This window comes from Podarcis filfolensis (genome assembly GCF_964270895.1).
Source record: "Podarcis filfolensis genome assembly, chromosome: 8".
NCBI classification, from domain to species: Eukaryota; Metazoa; Chordata; class Lepidosauria; order Squamata; family Lacertidae; genus Podarcis; species Podarcis filfolensis.
This window is the reverse complement of record NC_139611.1, coordinates 24,697,929-24,720,948: the sequence shown is the minus strand read 5'-3', so window position 1 is coordinate 24,720,948 and position 23,020 is coordinate 24,697,929. Positions and strand designations below refer to the sequence as shown.

General features: G+C 45.8%; 1 protein-coding gene and 1 long non-coding RNA gene across 3 annotated transcripts in view; one reads left to right on the top strand and one right to left on the bottom strand.

The window, feature by feature from the left end:
* The window catches only part of PRDM2 (PR/SET domain 2), a 48,338-nt gene extending 37,021 nt beyond the window's left edge, over positions 1 to 11,317 (bottom strand). Inside the window, exons 1-2 of the mRNA XM_083628402.1 lie at positions 11,167 to 11,317; positions 5,099 to 5,172 (exon numbers count right to left, since the gene is read on the bottom strand). Of these exons, the coding sequence (XP_083484528.1) occupies positions 5,099 to 5,140 (42 nt within the window). The 5' untranslated portion in view covers positions 5,141 to 5,172; positions 11,167 to 11,317. The remainder of the gene's footprint in view (positions 1 to 5,098; positions 5,173 to 11,166) is intronic.
* Positions 11,318 to 11,340: 23 nt separating this feature from the next.
* Positions 11,341 to 22,440, top strand: LOC310769586. Of its 2 annotated transcripts, none has more exons than XR_014551707.1 (2): positions 11,341 to 11,457; positions 19,262 to 22,440. It is a non-coding gene; the product is annotated as an uncharacterized lncRNA (long non-coding RNA). The 2 variants fall into 2 exon arrangements; XR_014551708.1 differs by lacking the exon at positions 19,262 to 22,440 and adding an exon at positions 14,906 to 15,516.
* Positions 22,441 to 23,020: the final 580 nt, after the last annotated feature.

Here is a 23,020-nt window from a genome sequence, read left to right as displayed (position 1 = left end):
AGGTATAAGCCCTTCTGGTACACAGAGGAACCCATCTGAGCAAATATGCAAGGATTGCACTATAAGTGTGCATTGACCCCTCCTGCTCTCCATCTTAAGACTGTTCTAAGCAGCAAAGTTTGGATCTTTTTCATCACACCTTGAAATGTTTCCTCCACAAAGCACAAAGACTAGTAATCCAGTGGCTAGTAATACTGGCTAGTAATCCAGTATTTGTGGCACCCTGCTCATTTGGAAAAGCATGAAGATTAAAAAATAAATAAAAATCTGCCAGAATCGTTCTCAGCAATAGCCTACATTCAGTTTACAAAATGTGGGTTCAGTGGAGCCAAAGAGTAGAGGTAGGCAACCTGGGGCTCTCCAGATGTGCCTGGACTAAAACTTTCATCATCCCTGGCCATCAGTTATGCTAGCTAAGGCTCATGAGCAGTGTTAGAAACTGGGGTAGAAAAGCTAGGAGCCAAATGGCTTCTGCGACCTGGGTTGTGGGCACCAAAACAGAATGTCTACTTGCCACTTGGGCTGGGGGGGTCGGCAACACTTTTTATTATTTTGATAAGCATGAATTAATATGCAATCCACATAAGTGACACATTGTTAATAGCACATTTTTAGCAGAAAATGTTGATGCATGTTTAATTTGGTGTTTACAATAAAAATATTGGTACCAAACTTCAGTTTTCAAAACACTCTACTCTTAATTGTTGAACTCCTTGATATATTGTCTATCCTTAACATATACTTCGAGGCTTCAAAGCACACACATTTCAGTAATCCTTGAGTGTCAGCCAGGTGCAAAAAATGGCACCCAGACTTGTTGAGGTGCTTGCAAATGGAGAATCTTTAGGTGCAAAATGCGCCTGGTGCCCTACTAATTTCGAACCCTGCTCATGGAGGTCAGAGTCTAAGAACATCTGGCTGGCAAACACATTCCGTATTCTTCACAGAGAGATGTACTCAAAAGCAGGTAATTTTAATGGAGTTCACAAGTCACAAATAAAAAATCTGCACAAAACGTAACTATTTTAAAATGTTGATTCCTTCTTAGAAGAGAACTAAAGGGTTTACTGATATAAAGAATAGCTAAGTGGAAATGCATGTTACATCTGTGGCTTTTGCTCAAGAGTTCAGAGAAGCTGAATTACGACTCCAAGTGATCACTCACCCAAGCAGTGCTCAAGACCTGACCTATTTAATTTCAACAGTTCTTTCTAATTATTTATCTCACCTGGAAAAGATCTATGTAATACTGGCATGTGGGAGAGAGGAGCATATGAAACACACAACTATCCTCTGAATACTAGGGGTATGAAACAAGATGCCCTTCACTACAAGTCGGTATATCTACATAAATCTGTGCATAAAGACCCGCTATTAAAGTTTGCAGCAAGCAGATATTTATTTACTTAGAGCACAGAACGGTAACCATTGGCTCTCCAGATATCAATGAACTGCAACCCCCATCACCCCTGACCATTAACTACACTGAGGCACAAAGTGGCTTCCTCCAGCTAAGAATGGCACACCAACAGTGACACCTCCTGGACAAAGATAGCCTGGCCGTGGTAAACCTCCAGATTGTGCAGCTGAAACATGTAGTAGGTGGGCCTGCCTTTGAAGACTGCTCAGGAAAACTAGTTATCAGCCTAGCAGCTGTGTTCTATACTAGCAGAGTTCAGCCATCTTGGCATTTCTTCAACAAGTATGTGGGCTGCTGGCCCTGAACCCAATTTTAAGTGCTAGTTCTAACCTTTGAAATCCTACTGCCGCCATATGAGCCTGCCCTATTGGTACATGTGTTATCCAAAGACCTTTGTTCAGTACACCCCAACTTCTGAATTCAAGAACAGTCTTCTCAGTTGTTGATGCAAGTAGAACACCCTCCCCAGGAAAGTTTGCCTGGCATAAAATCTGATGTCATTTTGACAGCCAGACAACAACCTTGGGGGACTTCGGCACAATCACTGAGCTCAGCAGTCTTCTTTTTCAGACTCAGCACCCACCTTTAACCCAAACAAACATTCCAGGACCCATTTATCAATTGTTAACATATGTTTCTATCATGTAGCATTGCTCTTGCGACCCACCTTAGGTAAGGCCATGACCTAGTTGGTTTTTATTTTGAGAAATTTGTGAGTGCTTTTATTGTTGGTATTTTGCAACTTTTAAAACCCTCCCATTGATTTTTGCTTGCTGACAGAAGGGTTGTTGTATGTATGTATTATACACAAATACAACAGTTGCATGGGTGAGGAGCTGCATGCTTATTTGAAATAACCAGACTAGGACCTTTCAGGTGAGATTTATGGCCAGTCATTCGAGAGGCATTGCACCCTTCCAACTGCTTTACAACATGTTAACTTCAAATTCAAACTCTTAGCTTTCAATATAGCAACTAGTGACCACGAAGGAGACTTTTTCAACTAAAAAGAACCACCCTACATGGGGAATAAACTTTAACATGGTGAGGTCATTAGATGTCATCTTAACATGCTTTCCCCAGTAATCAGCTGACATTTTACCTTCAAGCAGAGATGTCAACTTATGCATCATGTTGATAATTTTTAAAAAAGGTAAAGGACCCCTGACAGTTAAGTCCAGTCACAAACGACTCTGGGGTTGTGGCGCTCATCTTGCTGTACTGGCCAAGGGAGCTGACGTTTGTCCACAGACAGTTTTTCTGGGTCATGTGGCCAGCATGACTAAGCCGCTTCTGGCGAAACCAGAGCAGCACATAGAAACGCTGTTTACCTTCCCACCGGAGTGGTACCTATTTATCTACTTGCACTTTGACATGCTTTCAAACTGCTAGGTTGGCAGGAGCTGGGACCAAGCAATGGGAGCTCACACCGTCACGGGGATTCGAACCGCCGACCTTCCGATCGGCAAGCCCTAGGCTCAGTGGTTTAGACCACAGTGCCACCCGTGTCTCTTCACGTTGGTAATTATGGCCCCAAAATTCTATTAATCGTTCTCCTCTACAGCTTGTGCTCTTACTGGCGGATGTAACCTCCCTTTTTCTTAAAAAAAAGTTTCATTGGAAGTCTCACCACTGGTCAGTTTAGCTCATTATTGTCTTCAAAAACTCAGGGCACCCCAGATGATGGTGATGATTTCATTTATGAATCTCTTCCTATGAAGCATCTCAAAGCAATTTCAAAATACAGTAACAACTTACATTATAAAAACAGTTAAAACAATTGCACATATAAAAACAATTTCAAATCCAATAGAGCCTTTGCCATGACTACTGTTGGATATCATTGTTTTGGACCAGATCAGCAGCCATGCTTGCTGGAACGTATTGTAGTCCAAAACATCTGGAGGGCACCAGGTTGACAAAATCAGCAGTTCCCTTTATCACTACACTGACTGGCAGCAGTTCCCCATCTCAGGCAGAGGTTCTTTTCATGCCTACTTAGGAGATGCTGGGAATTGAACCAGGGACCTTTCACCTGCAAAGCTATGGCCTTCCCTGTAAATCAGTTCTGCCTTGTGGGAGCTGCCAGTACTGGCTCCAAAGCAGAGTTGCTATGAAGATAAAACATGCAGGGGATTGCTGTTTTCTCCTTGGAGGAAGGGCAGGAGAGATAGGTTATAAACATACACCAGTAATATCCACATAAATAAATAGATCCACATCATCTGTCCACTATCATAGTCAACCCCCCATTTCAATTCAAAGGGGGAGAAGGAAACATGTTTAATCAAGGTCACACAGGTATAAAAAGACTGCACCGACTGTAGGCCAATGTCAATATCCACATGTGAAGTCTGCCAATGTCCTTCTGCCAACTTTTGTTGCACCAGTACCACCACTAGTGGAGTACATAGCTGGCGTGGGGTGGGGGCAACTTATGAGAAGAAAGAGTCCAAATCACAGCAGAATGGCTACTAGGAGGATTCCTGTGTGGCAATCCTACCACACTGAGTATCCTGCGACAACATTTTAGCTGTGCCCTATCACCCAGGCTTGTTCCTTTTCAACAACAATACAGCAGCAGCACCTGTCTGCAACGGAATGGGAGAGGAAGTGGGAAAGTAATAGCTTTTCAGATCCCACGTCACCCTGGCTTTGCTTTTTAAGTAGATGCATGCTCTGGCACAGGAGGAAAAGGGTGCAACATATAGCTTCCAATGATTTTATTTAATAATGATGCTGATGCTAACGATGCTCTTATTAATTTAAGTTCACAAAATGCCATTGGCAGAGTGAGAAGGATAGGAACATCACAAAGATTCAACATGACAAATACAACGCAAATAGAAACAGCGACAAAAACTCTCTCTAAGGGAAAGTGCCACCAAATTCTCTATAGGTATTAAGATTGTAGTTTGGGTGCAGACACAACTGGAATTTTCCCTTTCTCCAAAGTGCAACCTGGAAGGGAGATGGGCCAGACTATGAAGGACCAATGACCTGGGGGCTGGGTAAAAGGGACTGGTTGTGATACGAGGACACCCTCTCTTTTTACTAATAAGCTCATCTCAAAAGAAAGTAGGCATTTTAGATATTTAGGTGTGGGTCTTCCTGTGAATCCAACAACACAAGAGAGCACCAGACTGAAGAAGGCTAGCATAAAAGACCACACTCTCAAACATGCAAAAATACGTAGCTAGAGGACCATTTAATCAGTTCCAGGGTTTCATGTTGATGGCATGCAAAGATCTTTGCTTAATATCTCTCTCTTTTGGGGGGTAAATTATATTAATTATGGAGCTAAGATTGAAGGGAGGAGGGACAAAGAGTGAACTCAAGTTTCTGATTTTTAAAAATGGCTTAAATATAAGTATTATTCATGCAAAATAACTAAAGCTTTCTTAGAGAAGAGTGCTCTTGAAGAAGGGGCCAGTGAAATTATTCTACAATCTAGTTAACTGAACACAAATCAATTTTCACATAATGGAACTTCACAACTTCACAACCAGAAAGAGGGAGAGAGAAGGAGAGAGCAGGATGTTTAGCATTGCAATAATGAAGATTTACATTTTGGATTTCGGTTGGGGTTACTATTTTTACCAGAAGAAAGTAAGTGTAGATATGTATGCTAACATCTGAGCAATTATATTTTTGAGAAAGTCTTGCATTTAAACTCACCTGATTCATTCTGAAATCCTGTTGCCTTCTGAAAAGATACATACAACAAAGTAACTCCTGTGATTACATGAACCCTAAAAAGAAAAACAGACAGTTGTCATATGTGCCTACCTTCAGGTTTATAAGTGATTTGAAGCTGATCCTCTTCAAGTTAGGAGGATAGCAGCAATCTAGAAAACTACAATTTTTCACCCAACATTTTTTTAAAAAAGATATAAATAACTGTAAAGGTACCTAAGCTGCATAACTTCCTAGCTATGTTTCAAAATGTTATAGTAATAATTAGCATTTATGTAGCACTTTCAAGTGCTCTAAGCACTTTACTTGCATCCTTGCATCACAACAACCTGATAAAGTTGGTCTGCAGACTGGGGAGGGGCATGGGAAACTGAAGCTGAGATTTGGTGGATTCACTACTTCACCTAAGGAGAACCTACAGTAGAGATGGAAGCCTGTGGCTCGTCAAATGTTTTTGGGCTCCACTTCCCATCATCCCGAGCCAGCAAGGTCAGGGGTGTGTTATCAACAGGGTGATGGGAATTATAGTCTAGGAACATCTGGAGGGCCAGAAATTCTTCAGCCCTGCTCTATAAGAAATAAGAAAATCAAGCTGATATTTTAAAGGAATTTTCATATTATTATTTTTAAATATTGATGTATGTAAAAGCTACATTGCAAGTCCCCTCAAGGAGTCTTGCCTTCTCATATTTGAAGGCAATGAATTCAAAGTAAGAACATTAGAGACAACTCACCATCTTTAACATGGGGTGTCCACCCTATTTAAATGACATTACAGTATTTGAAAATGATGTCAGCTACTCCTATTCAGCTTATGGGGAAGTGTGGATACCACCCTAGAACTTGCAGAACATGGTGCACCTCTACTCTAGAAAGCGTGTTTCATTATTGCTGCAAAGGGGTAAAAGGGTAAAGAGGACCCCTGACCGTTAGGTCCAGTCGTGACCAACTCTGGGGTTGTGGCGCTCATCTCGCTTTATTGGCCGAGGGAGCCGGCGTACAGCTTCCAGGTCATGTGGCCAGCATGACTAAGCCGCTTCTGGCGAACCAGAGCAGCACAAGGAAATGCCGTTTACCTTCCCACCGGAGCGGTACCTATTTATCTACTTGCACTTTGACGTGCTTTCGAACTGCTAGGTTGGCAGGAGCAGGGACCAAACAACGGGAGCTCACCCCGTCGCAGGGATTCGAACCGCCGACCTTCTGATCGGCAAGTCCTAGGCTCTGTGGTTTAACCCACAGCGCCACCTGCGTCACATTGCTATATTGCTGCAAAATAGTCACAGCAATTATTGCTCCTAGAGCACAGGTATTCTACTCAAACTCATGCATCCTGTGATTTGGTGGGGCGGCCAGGGGGCTGAGGCGGGGGACAGAACAGTTCATAGTTAAAAGCAGACTCACATTCTGAGAAATTAAGGCAGAATGAATACAGATAAGAATTTAACAAGTGGTGCCTTACCATACTGTGCATTTAACAAAAAAGAAAGAGAAGGTCAGGTTCAACCTCCAGCATCTCTATAGCTAAAAGAATCGGGGAGCAAGTGGCCTGAAAGCCTCTCCTCTATCTGAGACTAAAGAGCTGCTGCCAGTCAACCCTACTAAGTAGCCTAGATGGACAAATATTCTGACCTTGACACACAGTGTACATTACAGTTTGATACATTAAGACCCATTCACTCTTAATTTTGTAGCTCCATAAAATACTCCACAAATCAAGCCATTAAAAATTGAAATAAGATGCTAGTTTCTCCCAAATGCTGTCAAGAATTTGAAGGCGTGGCTTAACTTTTAATCACTCACATTTGAACAAGATGTTCTAACTCTTATAGATGTACAAAGAGTACAAGTGGTCTCGCTGACATTGAGGTAATAGTTTTTAAATGTGCACAGAAAGAAATAAGCTGCATTAAGCCAGCATTTCAGTGCTAACATCCCCAATCACCTCCCTGCTGTAATCAGATATAGCTGAATTTTGCATACGCCCTGTAGAGAAAGTAATACGTGGGAACAAACAGAAACTGACAGAACATACAAATCACCTCAACAATGTGATGAACTGTTGTAAAACGACCAAGGATGCTTCATTACACTTAAAATACACTTTCAAATGCAAGGCAGCAACTCATCCTTCCCCAACCTAGTGTCCTCCAGATATTTTGGACTACAATTCCCATCATTCCCAGCCAGTACAGCTATATGGTGGGTGTAATACGAAACAACTGAACAATGCAAAATTAGCATTGTCTGATTTACATTAATTGCAATACCACAAGATAAGAGATTGGGAAACTGCAGCTCTCTGGATGTTGTTGGACCACAATTACAATCATCCCTAATCACTGGCCTCACTGTCTGGGGCTGATAAAGTCCAACAATGTCTGGACAGCTGTAGGTTCCCCATCCCTACTCTAGATTGCTCTGTTTTGAATGTCAGCGTTGAGCATTTCACACATTTCCCTGTGTACTTTCGAGTGAAAGAAGCCCACATCTGAAAACATTCCAATCTGCTAGCTATACTGAGCAGGCAGGGAAGAAAAGACTGACATTCATAGGGAAAAGAAAAATGGAACACTACACAACCACTACCATGTATCTCAGTTTCCTGTCTTAACACACAAATCCCAATAATAAAGTATGCAGCCGCCCTACAACTTCTACCAGACGTATAACAAGACTTCTCTCTGTAGGTGCCAACCACCTGCATGGTATAGAATCATAGAATGGTACAGTTGGAAGGGACCCCAATGATTATCTAGTCCAACCCCCTACAGTGCAGGAATCTCAACTAAAGCACTAAAGCATCCTCTGTTAAAAAACCTCTAAGGAAGGAGAGTCCACAACCTCCCAAGAGAGTCTGTTCCGCTGCCAAACAGCTTTCACTGTCAGAAAGGTCTTCATGATGTTTAGTTGGAATCTTCTTTCTGGTCACCATGGGACAGCCCTTGAGATAACTGAAGATAGCTATCCTATCTCCTCTCAGTTTCCTCTTTTCCAGACTAAACACACACAACTCCCTCAACCATTCCTCCTAAGGCTTCGGTTCCAGACCCTTGATCATCTTGGTCGCCCTCCTCTGCACATGTTCCAGCTTGTCGATATCCTTCTTAAATTGTGGTGCCCAGAACTGGAAACAGTACTAAGGGTGTGGTCTGACCTAGGCAGAATAGAGCGGGACTATGACTTCCCTTGACCTGGATACTATAGTTCTGCTGATGCAGCTTAGAATAGCAATGGCTTTTCCCCACCGCTGCAGCATTCCACTGTTGCAAGCTTGTGGTCTACTAAGACCCCATGTTCCTTTTCATATGTACTACTGGCAATGCAAGTGTACTCCATCTTATATCTGTGCATCTGGTTCTTCCTGTCTAAGTGCAAAACCTGACATTTGTCCCTACTGAAATTCATTTTATTAGTTGTGACCCAGTTATCAAATCTGATAAGGCTACATTGAATCCTGATTCTGTCTTCTGCATGTTTAGTCCTTTATCCTGCAGGTACCATCTTTAGGGGTGACATCTCAAGAATGCCACATTCTTTCCCATCAACCACTATGGTTGTCCAGTACCACAATGTGCTATTGAAGGGAGGTGGTTTCCCCACAAGAGACTAATGCCCCACAGGAGGCTACTGCATAGTATGGCCTAGCATTTGCAGTATAATACTGATACAATAAAACAAGATCTTACTCCTATATTCTGTGTTAAGTAATAATTACCGCCCCTTGACTTCAGAAACTCAAGGAGTATCAGAGATGCACCAAACAGGTTGGATGATTTTTTATGCATCTTGATTCTGAATACCAGAGAGTGGCTGAAAGGACTATCTCACATTAGCTAACTTTGGGTGTGTACACAAAGCAGATAAGGTGATAACAGCAGGCCAACTTCTGCTTTGTTTCAGAGGATGGGAGCACTGAAATGAAAAGGCTATTACAACACACACATATCCCTGAATGCACTTCTCTTGTGTTAAGAAGTGGAGTTGTGTTATTAGGCACTGCTATTCATTCTTTTTTTTTAGCTTTTTTATCTTGTATTTTTATTCTCCTTGACTTTATGACTGTTTTTACTATCTATTTTAGTCTGTTGCTTTGTTTAGTGTATTTGCAAATCTCATTTGAAGGGGGGGAAATAATGTATCAGTTTCAACGCTCTCATTGGCTAAAATGCACATTTGATTCACTGATGCTCTAAAATTAAGTGAAAGAGCACTTTACAAGCACCATCAGCATCATGTGTAAAAAATGCAAATATTCTAGCTAAACATGCCCTGTACTCCAGCTACCCCATCACTCACCACAGACTCTCCTCTTCTAACATAAAACCACAACAACTTCCCCAGTTAGTCCTTTCCCTTAGTTCCAATTAAGGGGCACTGGCTTCAAATTTCGGAAGCCAACAGCATTCAGACACATTTCCCTTTAGATCTATGGAGGTAGCATGTTGTGTGAGTGGGAGCAGCAAGCTTTGGGGGTGGGGGGTGGAAGCAGGGTGGAGATAAGGAAGAATAAGGAAACTCTGCCTGAAGGCAAATATATGCCTCAAAGATATTCATTTTCATCCTTTTTCATTGTATGCTTTTCTTCATTACTGTTACAATTACATCTCCTGGCTCTTCTCCTTCTACGGACACTATACAAGTGACTCAAAATTCAGAGTACAACAGCAGGACCTCTAGATTCCTTGTGGCTTTATTTCCAGGCACTCACTCTGACTTTGGGATGCAATGGGAAGGATTGATACATCTTTTCATCCTAGCTTTCAGCACAACTCCCATTCATGCTAAAGTCGCACCCCCAATCCAGAACCTAACTTCTGTGAGGACGGGGGATCCCTCCTTCAGTCAAACTCCTGTCTAAGGGGCAATTAGACGCACACACTTTTACGCAACCTCCTACAACCAAGCTTTGGGTGTGTGTGTTGGGGGGTCCTTTTCAGAACCACTCAACTCCATACATCAAACTCAGTTGTGAGCATGGGACAGAGTCCCACTTCCAGAACCCTGCTCCTTCCCATTAGAACTTTACTATCCATTTTTGCACCTCCACTTTTAGCAGGGGGCAGGAATCCTTTCCGGAGGTGTCCTCCTACCCATCCTCTAACTAGGAGCAAAATATTCACCAACACACTCATTCATGTACGTATCTCATCATTCCACCACAATTCGGACATGGAGGCAGGGAGGGAGAAGACCCCTTTCCAGGCCCACGCCTATCTCCTATGTGAAACACAACACAACACATGCACATAAACATGGAACTCTACTTATACACTACAACACGTGTGGGGTGGGGTCTGGGGTCCCCCATACAGACCTACTTCCTCAACTGAGATAAAATACAACACACACACACAAACACTTTAGCCCTATTTCACCAACCCATCAAAGCACGCCTAACACTGTTCAAGAAAAACCCCATCCATTTGGGGGCTTGGGGGGGGAGTCCCCCCACAAACAAACCCTGCAATATGAAAAAAACAACACCCCTGAATCAACACCTCATCCTTACTCTACCCCCACCCCAAATCCCTTGCACCCCTCTATTTTTGCTAAAGCGGGGTGGGGGTGGGAGGTTTCCCCAGAAGCGGTGTGTTTGTGTGTCCCCCTCCCAGTTTTACTCCCAATGGGGCAACCCCTGCAACGAGACTCCCCCCCCCACTCCACCACACCCCTCCCCATCAATACACGCCTCACCTCCAGCCCCCCCCAATCCACGTCTCCCTCCCCCCAGTCCACTTTGGGTCATGCGCGGGAGTGCCTCCCCCAATTAGGATAACCTCACCCCAATTCACACCTCTCACCCCTACACCGCATCCCACCCCATGCCCATCCTATGTCCACTCCGCTTCCTTTGGGGGAAGAGGGTGCCGCTGGCGAGGAGGGTGTGTGTGTGCATCGTCCCCCCCCCCCAAAAAAAACCCCACAACCACCCTTGGGGCGAAATCCCCTTCCCCACCCCGCCGAGCCCCCTTCGCTGAGAGGGGAAGAAGCGGCGGGCAAGTGGCTGCCGCCTTGACCCTGCCCTCGCCCCCCTCGCCGGCCTTTACCTGCGCTGCCCGCCGCCGTGGCCGCGGCCTCCTCCTCCTTCCTCGAGAGCCGACCCCCGGCTCAGCCCGAAAGGCCCCACACGGCCCCTCGGCCCCCTCCGGACGCCATTTTGTCTCCGGCCTCGGAAGTGACGGCGGCGGCGGAGAGGCCGGGAGGGGAGGGGGAGAGGGAGGGGAGGGGAGGGGGCCTCGTGCGAGGGCGGGAGGAGGGCGCGCGAGGCGACCACTCAACGGCCGGCTGCGCCCGAGGGAATAAGAGCTCGCGCGGGGAACGGCCTTCCTGGCTCTCGGGTGAGAAGCTCGTCCTCACTGAGGTCTAGAGGGATGGTGATTGGAGGGGGATGGCTTCTAGGATGGGAGCGCAGCAGGCAGCCTGGCGGCTAGGGCGATGTGTGGGGCTCAGGCGCTCTCGCTCCGAGGGGGCTCCGGCAAGCAGCCCGTCCTCACTGAGGACTAGCGGCCCCGTAGGGTTGTAGCGCATGATGAACGGGCAAGAAGGCTGCCCTCGCTGAAGACTAGAGGGGTGTGTGGGAGGCAAGAAGGTTGCCGTCATGGAGGACTACGGGTCCTGTGGGGCTACAGGGACAAAACACAGCAGAATCCGCTCTATGCGGGGCTCTTAGTCTTCAGTGAGTCACGCAGTGCCGGATTTACGTATAAGCTAAACAAGCTATAGCTCTCTTGGGACCCCCTCCAAAATTTCACTAGTAATATACTTCTTAATTGTATTTCAGTTCAACAATTACTTTGATAAAATATATATTTCGTTATGTGCAAATGGCTTTAGATACCTGTTAGGTCCATAAATTACCAAATAGCATATATTCAACACAAAAAACAGTGACAATTTGTTGTTGACAAAGGACAGCTGGACCTATAAAGGGACCCCATTACCTTCAGTAGCTTAGGGCTCATCAAACCTAAATCCGGCCCTAAGTGAGTGGATAGGCAGATCTCCCCCTTATTGACAACTTGGCGGGGACGTGGGGAGCAAGCAGCCCATCCTCAATGAGGACTAGAGGCAACGTAGATAGAGCACCCGCTATGCGACTTGCAGTCCTCAGTGAGCAGACCTGAAGCTTGCCCTCACTGAGGATTAGAGGCATGTGGGAGACAGGCAGTTCGTCGTCATTGAGAAATAGGGGGCTGTAGGGTTATAGGGACAAAGCACAGCACTCGCCAGTGGCGTAGTGTGGGTTGTCAGCACCCGGGGCAAGGCAAGTAATTTGCACCCCCTAACCCGTGGATTTGCGCCCCCTAACCCGTGGATTTGCGCCCCCTAACCCTAACCCCCAGATGTTGCGCCCGGTGCGGCCGGCCCCCCCTGCACCCCCCACGCTACGCCACTGGCACTCGCTATGTGGGGCTTGTGGTCTTCAGTGAGTGGATAGGCATCTCCCCCTTATTGACAACTTGGCGGGGATGTGGGGAGCTATGCGACTTCCAGGGATGTGGGGAGCAAGCAGCCAGTCCTCAATGAAGACTAGAGGCTATGTGGGGTTCTGGTGACTGCGGAAGAAGCTCACCCTCACTGAGGATGAGTGAAGTCCTCAGGTTGTTGCTGTGGTGCTTACAATACTGGTTACACTGGGAGGCCAGGGTTCAAATCCTCCACTCATCCATGAAGCTTGCTGGGTGACCTTTGGCCAGCCACTGCCTCTCAACCTAACCTACCTCACAGGGTTGTTGTGAGGCTAAATGGGATGGGGAAAGAACCATGGACAGCACTTTAAGCTCTTCAGAAGAAAGGCAAGATAGCAATGTAACTTTGAAAAAGGAAAAGCTCCTGTTAGTGCCAGCCGGTGTGGCAGGTCATCAGGGATGATGGGATCTGGCGTCCAGGAACATATGCAGAGCCACTGGTTGACTGCTCCTGCCCTAGGCAATGCACCCTAAGCTGCAGCCATTCCTCCACTGGCAGTGGCACCAAACTGACCCTGCACCCAAGGGCTATGCAGTGCAGATCACATCACAAGGAGAAGAGAAGACTGAGAAGGTGGTATGAGAGCCAAAATCAAATTTCCAAAGGGCTGCCACATGGAAGATGGAGCAAGCTTGTTTTCTGCTGCTCCAGAGGGTAGGACCCAAACCAGTGGGTTCAAACTAGGAAAGGCGATAACAACTAAACCTTAGGAAGAAGTCATTCTTCAGGTCATTCGTTATTCAGATCTAGAAATCCCCCACATTACTTTCTCATACATGCACTCTTGGGTTGGGGCAACTGGCTAAAATGTTTTAAATGGTTCTAATTTTGGTTCCTCTGTTTTGTTTTTGTTAGGTAGAAACTGCAACCTGAGTTTGAGTTCTTTGTTGTGTGGGAGCCAGGATCCTGCTGCTTCATTAATATTATCATTATTTTACTGGTCTTCACTTAATGTTGCCACTAGCTGGTGCTAGAAAGCCATTTATAAAGCATCCTGCTCTATAAAGAAAATCTTATCATTAGTCATCAGTTAATACAGTGGATGGGGTGCAGGTAGAGATAGTGAGGCCCTGCCACGGAATTCCTGTTGCTCACTTGTTCTGTGATGTCTCATGGAGCAGGGAGTTTTCCAAATATGACAGCGGTAGGGGAACCTCAGGCACAGGAACTGAATGCAGCCCTCCAGGAGTCATAGAATCGTAGAGTTGGAGGGGATCCCAAGGCTTATCTGGTCCAACCCCCTGCAATGCAGGAATCTCAACAATCCTCTATCCAATTTGAAACCATACCAGACCCTGCTTATCTTTGCAAATGTGCTAGCTAGGAGTCTCTCTGGTCCCGAAGACTCAACAATTTTGCACCCTCCTTGAGTGCTTTTGCCTGGCTGGAATGTGTCCATGAACTTTGAACATGCCTTGCTTGTCTGTATGGAGGGCAGACAGGGAGCAGGATGAGCATGTGTGGAAACTAGCCTACTGAACAAAATTACCATATTTTTCCGTCTATAAGATGCCCCATGTATAAGACTCTCCCTATTTTGGGGTCTTAGATTTAAGAAAATGGGGGGAGATGTATCTGTGTATAAGACACCCCTTAATTTTTGACATTATCTTTTAGGGAAAAAACCTAGTCTTATACACGGGAAAATACTGTACATTGGTCCACCCATTTCTGCATCTGGCCCTGCCCACCACTGTCATGTGGCCCCCCAGACATTTGCCCAGATTTGAATGCAGCCCTCAGGTCCTCACTCCTGGAATATGTCATCCATTGTTATTAGCTGCCCTCTGTCCTGCCACCCTGAAAAACGTTAGTTAGAAACACCCCCATTCCCCACTTCTAGGGGTGCCTAGGATAATTGCCTAGGATTATATTGTTGATATTTCTTTTATTTATTTGTTCAAATTTGGGACTCCCCCTGTCCTTTTTTCATATTGATTAAGCAACATTGGGGTGAAGCTTCACACATATTGTATCAAGTTTTTCAGGGGGAGATATTTTTCAGCCAACACACAGGACCATATTTGTGGGCCAGTAACACACACACACAAATAATGTTGCGGTCATCATACAATCACAGCAAGATTTTTCAATAAAACAGTGTTTTATCAGTTCTCATGTGTTTACTGATGTGCACATGTACACAGAAAAATCAGGAAGGTTGCAATGGTGCTGTCTTAGCTCTCCCTGGAGGATAAGGAATTCAAACTCATTTTCTTCCAAAATCTTTAATGCTTAAATCAGTACTGTGCATGGCTAAGCAAGCTAAGACATTGATCCAGCAAGTGACATGCCCCCTTGTGTCCCATTATATAGGAGCGGACTGGGCAAGCAAACTAGAATTGGAGGGTTGGACCTGAGCACTTGCAACTCCCAACCAGCCCCTCCAGAATGTCTGCTCTGGACTCAAGACAGATGCAGATGAAAGGGAATGATGAAACTGCAGCAAAGGGGGCATGCTTGAATTTGAGAATCCATTTTAGAAACTGCTCTAGTCAAACTGGAATCCAGGAAGAGCGGGGCATCAGATGGGGAGCAAACAAAAGGAGTGATACAGGAACGGAACTGGAGAAATTCTCTCACCACAATCGCTGACAGCTCCATCCCATGGGTGGAACCTGATGCGACTGCAGCCTTCCCTCTTTCCGACATTGCCGAAGAATGCTTTGTTGGTTGGAATGTGAAGAACATGCCAAGCATTTCAAATGCCCCAATGCTGCTGGAGGAACGTGCTGGAAGATAACAGGAAACAGTCCTGTTTTCCTAATCTAAGTGAAGCATGAAGCCCTTCAGGGACAAGACAGAAGAGGCTGTTTTGTGTTCTCATATTTGCAATTGTTTCAGCTACTCCTGCTTTCTGACACCTGTTCAAAGTACTGAGTTGTATCCAACGTTGGTCTTACTCCAAGTAAACCTACTGAAATTAATGGGCATGACTCACTGGCCCATCTCTCTCAGTATTGTCTGCACTGCCCCTACTCTTAGAGTTTTAGACAAGGGTCTGTTCTAGTCGTAGGATATTCTGTGGATCGAAGCAGGTATCTTCTGGATGCAAAGCAGATGCTCTGCCACCAAGCTACAGCCTGCCCCTTAACTTATGTCTGTTAATTTCAATTTCATTTCAGTGGGTCTACTCTGAGTAGTTGGATGCTACCCATTGCCACTGTTTATTTGCCTTTCCTGGAGGTGCCTTTAGAAACATTCTGCTAGAGTGTGCACATGCACACTGTGAACCTTTTCAGCCTGAGATCTTCAAAAGTTTGGTCTGGTGCAAACTGAGCCTTATATACATGCTTGTAGGTGCATCCACAAGACACCAGCACCCTGCTCTCACCCTTCCATGGCCATTTCCCCAGATAGCAAATAATTGCTTCTACACTAAGCTCTGCCCCAGGCAGCTTACAGCAAACATTCAAACATCAAAACGCAGGGCATTGGAAATACAAATATACAAAATACAGAGCGTGCCAGTAAATTCAAAAATGACAAAAAACAGCAGTTTAGAAAACACAGAATCAATTCAATATCGCAAAACAAAAATCTATTCTAGACTGAAGTACATAAATTCAAAGCAAAACCAGAGTTAACCGACAATAAAGTTTCTGATACTGGTCTTGCTCGCTGCACTCCAAGGAGCCTGGCTTAAATACAGTGGTACCTCGGGTTAAGTACTTAATTCGTTCCAGAGGTCTGTTCTTAACCTGAAACTGTTCTTAACCTGAATCACCACTTTAGCTAATGGGGCTTCTTGCTGCTGCCGCGCCGCCGCCACATGATTTCTGTTCTCATCCTGAAGCAAAGTTCTTAACCCGAGGTACTATTTTTGGGTTAGCGGAGTCTGTAATCTGAAGCATATGTAACCCGAAGTACCACTGTACAGTTTGGAGAGGAGGGGCAGGTGTGATGCAGCTGGCTCCCACATCTTTTCTCCAGAGGAGGCTGACAGCACCAAAAGTTTAATGACAGGGCAATTGTGATAAGTCTCTTCCGCAGCCTCCTTTGTACAGGTCTGTATGTCAGGGCTGAGCTTTAAGTAAGTGGCAGTGACTGCACCGAAGGCAAAAAGACCTCTCCTCTTCAGGTTAAGTGAAACAGGAAGCCTCTTTCATGTCCTGGAAAGCCCAAATGTCATTCTGGAGGGAACGGCAGCCCAGAATCTGAGAAAGCTTTATTTGCCTGCTTGATGTCCTAAGTTGTAGTTCTACTAGCTCACCACATGAGGGTAGCTGCCCAGACAGCTAAAGGTTTTCCATTCTAGTGTTTCCTCAATCACAATGCAAAGTTCTGAGAAGCATGATGCTAATATTCATTGCCTCTGCTACTTGGAAAGCATGACTCTTCCCTGTTAGTGGTCGAGAAAGGGGATGATGTCACTATTCCAAAAGAGGCAAGGAGGCTTTTCAGTCCTTGGAGCCCTAATCCAGAACAGGATTGGTGTTGCTGAGCTCTGGTGCGGTCCTTGCTCCCCTCCTGTTGAAATGTTTCCATTGACAGCTGTCTAATCCATCTGTGCTTATTTTTGGGTTTTGCATGTTAGCGAGTGGCACATCTTATCCCTGGACCCCTATCCTGCCCTGCAGCCAAGCTGCGGAACCCAAGCCGCAGGTGTAAAAGAACAGGTGCATTGCAAAAGGGTTGCTTACGGAGCAGATTGCTTGAGCATGCCCCCTGCCCCCAAGCCCTTTCTCCACTGCCGAGGAACACAAACTGCAGACACACCAAGTTACAGATAAATCACATGTTGGAGGAAATGGCTTCCTGTAATCAAATATGGGGAATGTGGGGATGCTTTGGCATATGGTATTCTGCAGGGCTCTGGCGTTTAAATCAGGGAAGGTTCCTTTGCTTCTGACATCACCAGTTTGTTTCACCAGCATAGGTTTCAGTGACTTAACCTGGTTAGTTCCATGTACTTCAAGGACAACCTTGTGCAACCTGATGCTCTCCGGATATTGTTCAACCACAACTCCTTACCACACAAGGCAGAGATGGCCACCAATTTAGATGACTTAGGATTAGACAGATTCATGGAGGAGATGGCTTTGCACTGCCTTGACAGTTAGAGGCAGCAATGCTTCTGAATACAGTGGTACCTCTAGTTGCGGACCTAATCCGTTTTGGGGTGCCGTTTGCACCCTGAAAAGTCCGCAACTAAAGCGCCTCTTCTGCACATGTGCGTGGCGTGATTGAGCACTTCTGCGCAGGCGTGAAGCATGCAGATTGCTTCTGTGCATGCACAGGTGGCAAACCCGGAAGTAAACACTTCTGGGTTTTCCGCGTTCGTAAGCTGAAAGTCCGTAACGAGCAGAACACAACATGAGGTATGACTGTACCAATTACTGGAAACCACTAGAAGGGAGAGTGTTCCTTTGCTCAGGTTCTGCTTGGAGGTTTCCCACAGGCCTCTGGTTGGCCACTGTGAGAGCAGGATGATGGACTTAATGTGCCTTTACAATAATTTAATAATAACAATTATTATTATTTGTATGCCACTCATCTGACTGGGTAGCCCCAGACACTCTGGGTGACTCCCAACAGAATACTAAAAACACGATAAAACATCAAACATTAAAAGCTTCCCTAAACAGGGCTGCCTTCAGATGTCTTCTAAAAGTCAAATATTTATTTCATAGACATCTGATGGGAGGGCATTCCAGAGGATGGGTGCGACTACTGAGAAGGTCCTCTGCCTGGTTCCCCGTAACCTCACTTCTCATAGTGAGGAAACGTTCAGAAGGCTCTTGGTGCTCTTTAGCCTGATCCAATAGGCTCATATGTTTTTATGTTCTTAACACCTGTCACCACCCAGCCAGCATGGCCAGTGGTCTGGGATGGTAGGAGTTATACTCCAGGAACAGATGGGCCTTTGACCTGTTCCATTGGGCTCTTAGGTTCTTACCTTCAAGTGCAGCCCATTGTAGAGTGCATTGCAGTAGTCCAGTCTATCAGGCCATGGAATCCCATGTGCACACGCACAGTTCTCATGCTGCTTTTACTATATATGCTTACAAGTAGTTCTGTTGCGCTCAGGTCCTGCTCACTAGCTTCCCAAGGACATCTGACTGGCCACTGCGAGAACAGAGTGCGGGACTCGATGGGCTTTTGGCTTGATCCAGCAGGCACTTCTTATGCTCTTATGCTAACTTCTTGTCTCGCTGGAAGGGACGTTGCCTGGCTGAGCAACTGAGTGCTTGCTCCTTGCCCCTCCTTGGCCGCCTCTACTTGACCTTCTTGAATGTCAGCTGCTACTTTGGGAACTTACCTCCTGCTTGCCTTTGATTACACCCTGCCTTCCTCCATCACTTTGGATAATTGGCGGCTGCTTATGCAACTTGACCTTTCACTGCACTGCTGCTCTCTTCTGGCCCGCATCAGACAGCATCCAGCTGGCCTCTCTTGGCTGCTGTCACACTGGTGTGGGTTTCCTGCTGGCTTAGGGATCCTGTAGCTCTCCACACTTTGTGGAACTCCATCTCCCATCGTCATCCCTGACCATTTGGCCCTGGTGCTTGGGGCTGATGAGCTTTGGAGGCCAACATCTGGAGAACCACAAGTTCCCCATCACTGGTTTGCTGTAATGCTAGGGCAGCTAACTTTTTTCAGCCTAGTGGCTTCATCTCCCTCTGCTCCTCAAGAAGACCATTCCAACGTCCTGGTTTGGCATCTCCATAGATCTCCTGCTCTGCAGTAGTCCTGAGGCCCAGATTATTGTTGCCAATAATCAGGAATTCTGGAGGAATAGATACCTCCCCACTTCAGGGACAACTCCAACTGTGTTAGCGATGGCTATGTCCTCCCTCCACTGTGGGAGGCAGTATGCCTCTGAATATCAGTTGCTGGTAAGTCACAGGTGGGTAGAGAGCTGTTGCATTCAAGTTCTGCTTGCAATCCATATAGTTTCTCCCACAGACAGGTTTGCGAGGCTGGGTGGAGAGCTTTACTTTCTTATTCCCTTACACATGAAAAGAAGGGAGAACCAATATGGGCAGGTGGTTTAAAAAAACTTTTATTTTCTCAGGTTTTAATCAACACATTGTGGCTGGCTTTTTGAGCTGCTTTGGAACTACTGTTGTTATACTGTGTATTGCTTTGTGCTGTATTCTCTGTTTTATTGAATTTGTATGTAGCCATTTACAGCATTTTTTATTCAATGGGGGAAAAAGTCCAGCTTTCAGGCTTCCCACTGGGGCATCTGGTTGGCCACTGCAAGAGCAGGATGCTGGATTAGATGGGCCTGATCCAGAAGGACTCATCATGTTCTTATAATGTCCAAACAAGAAGTTGGAACATGTCACACCACTGTATCCTGATGAGTGATGAACCGTCAGGGCAAGCCATCCATATGATGTTAGACTACAATTCCCAACATCCCTGAACCTGCTACCTGGGGTTGATGGTGCCTTGCTTACCCAGCTTTAGGAAGGCAGCAAGAGCACGGTGGGGTGGGTGTGCCAAAAAAGGCATCGAAGGCTACACATTGGACACCCCTTCTCTGGGGCATCTGGTTGGCCACTGTAACAGCACCATGTTGGACTACATGGACTTTTGTCCTGATTCAGAACAGCTCTCCTTAAATGCCATCATTTCCCCCTTGTTTTCTTCAGGATTCTCCCTGGGCAAACAGATCCTAAATATTCAGACAGTTGTATTTACTCTTTTAAAACAAGCAAACACAGTTTAAGTTGTTGGCTGAACCAGTGCTATTTTGGTCTGTTTGGACCCAATCAAATATTTATTCTGGTTCACACCGCTGTGCCTGCAGGTCGAAGAGAAGCTTAGCTTTGTCCTAAAATTACCTCAGAAGCAGGGCTGTAGCTCCAAGGTAGCCTGCCACAGCATCAACACAGGGCATCAATTTCCACCGATGGAGTTGCCCTCATTTGATCTATGCTGCCTGCCAAAATATGTGAGCACAATCTGATCTTGTGCTTCTTCAGGGGTGTGTGTGTGCAGGACAACTTCCCAACACAATCGTGCATATGCAGGAATCCCCAAATTTCGGGTTTCCTTGACAGCACGCCATTATCTGTTATATTAATACAAACAAATTCACCACACGCCACTACTAGAACATATCCAAGGAAGCTGGATGTTGGACGATTCAGGATAGATGAAAGAAAGCACAGCTTCACACAGTGCAGATTTAAACTAGGGAACTCACTCCCACAGAAGGTGGTGATGGCCACCAACCTGGATGGTTTTAAAAGAAGATTTTGCTCGGTGGGCTGGTGGGCTGAATTTGGGCCCCAGGACTGGGGATTCCGCAACCCCGTTTAACCCTAACCAAAGAACAAACAGCCCTTCAGCTTGGGAATCAGAAGAGAGCAGACTATTATGGGAGTCAGTGAATATGATGTACAGCAGGAATAAAAAGAGCCTTCACCAAGGTGTAAGGTATGGGAAAGGGCAGTGATGCTCTGTATAAAAATAGGAGTGTCCCAAGCAAAATGTTGGAAAGGATGAGTTATCTTTGGCTTGCACGTTTGGAGAACAAACTTCGGAAACTTCCTTGAGCTTTTATCAGTGCCAGATTTACGTATGAGCTAAACAAACTATAGCTTAGGGCCCCACTCTCTTGCCCCCCCCAAAAAAAAACTAAAGGAAAAAAACAACTGGATGTACATTTCCAAAATATAAGATTAAAAAAACAAATAAAATAAAACCTACATACAGCAACAGTGTTTTGTGTTGTTTAGGCTCCTATGATGTAAGTAATGGGCCCCGCCTGCTAGCCTGCTCCCTAAAATATCATTGGTTTGCTCATTTCTATATATAGGGTGCCTACATTCTGCATGGACTGGGTGCATGGCATATATTCAACACAAAAAACAGTGACAACTTGTTGTTGACAAAGGACAGCTGGACATATAAAGGGCCCCATTACCTTCAGTAGCTTAGGGCCTCATCAAACCTAAATCCGGCCCTGGCTTTGCTGAACATGCTGGTCAAAGCCCATGTGAGTCAAATTGGTGCAGTTTGAAGTTGGCTCATAAACTCCAGCTGTGCATGACTGAAGAGGCGTGCGATGCCTCAGGGGACAATCTGAGATAAAGACAATCATTTTGAGGTCCAAATGAGACACCATCTGTGCCAGGGGCAGGAAAACTCTGGCTCAGGTAGAGGCACCAGGGGCCTGATGCACAGCTTGTGCATGTAACAACATGCACATGACGTGTGTGGCATGCAATGGTGGGAGGATGCAGAGTGCAGAGCCCAGCGCAGCCCAGCATGTCTGCAATGGCCAGCGGCTCCTCTTCTGGCCACTGAAGTTGCGCTGTGCTGGGCTCCATGCCTGTCTGCTTCTGTCCCCTCAACATTGAGGGGGCCCAGCCCATTCCCAATAAATATGCGGTGGGGGGGACAGCTTGGTCCCATAGAGCCAGTGCCCCTGGGCTTGGGGGGGCTCTAGGTCTCATTATGGGACTCTCAGGACTCTTCCAGGCCACACCCCTCTCTCCAAACCACACCTCTTATTGGTCCTGCTGTGAAGGTTTTTGCCTGGGTGGATTGTGCCCTTGAAATGTGATAATGTCAAAATGGAGTGTTTGTGCGTAGCTGGAATTGTGTGGCTGGAACTGTAGGCTACTGAGCAAAGGTAAGAGTTGCATCCATTGCATACAGCCCCTAGAAGGTTTTTCTGAAAGGAATGTCGCCCCCGGGCTGGGAAAAATCACCTTCCACTGATTCATGCACTTAAAAGTAAATAAGCAGGTGTGTGTGTGTAGGATCCCAATTGGGACCCTTGTGTGTGCTTATGTGTGTAGCAAGGATTTAACCTTTCCCCTCCCACTGTGAGTCGAGTCTCTGTGATTGCTCTTTGCATTGGAAAATAAAATATTCCATTGGTGCAACCTTGCCAACTCCTTGGCTAATTTTGGGCCATGTCTGGCTTAGCCCATGACAAACGGGATAGCAGGCACTTGCCCTCTGTTGTTGAAATTCCACAGAGGCTACCACCCCCACTTCCCCTTCCTCTCTTGAAGTTGCTCAGGAGAGGAAGAGGAAGCAAGCCATGCGCTTGACATATTGTAGGCTGTGGCAAATGTCAGAGCTGGATGGCACCCAGGAGATCAGCTCATCCCACCCGCTGCCATGATGCAAGGCAACGACTTTGCAAAGAGCCACTCATCCAGAAATGAAAGAGGCTTCCCCCATATCATTTCTTGATTGGCTTTGTGCTGCTCTCTCTTCCACTCCTGCTCAAAGCCTAAAATTAGTTCTGAAATTGGTGGCACTCACAGTCTGGGATGGGGAAATCTGTCAATTTTGATCTCTCATTTTTCTAGTCTTCAATTTTGTTCTCCACATTTCCACATCTCTCTCTGTGTGTGTGTTTTTAAAAAGTCTTTTGCTGTTAATTTTAAATGTTCTTAATTGTTTTTAACTGTTTTTAAATTTCTAATATTTCTTGAAACTGCATAGAGGTCTTAC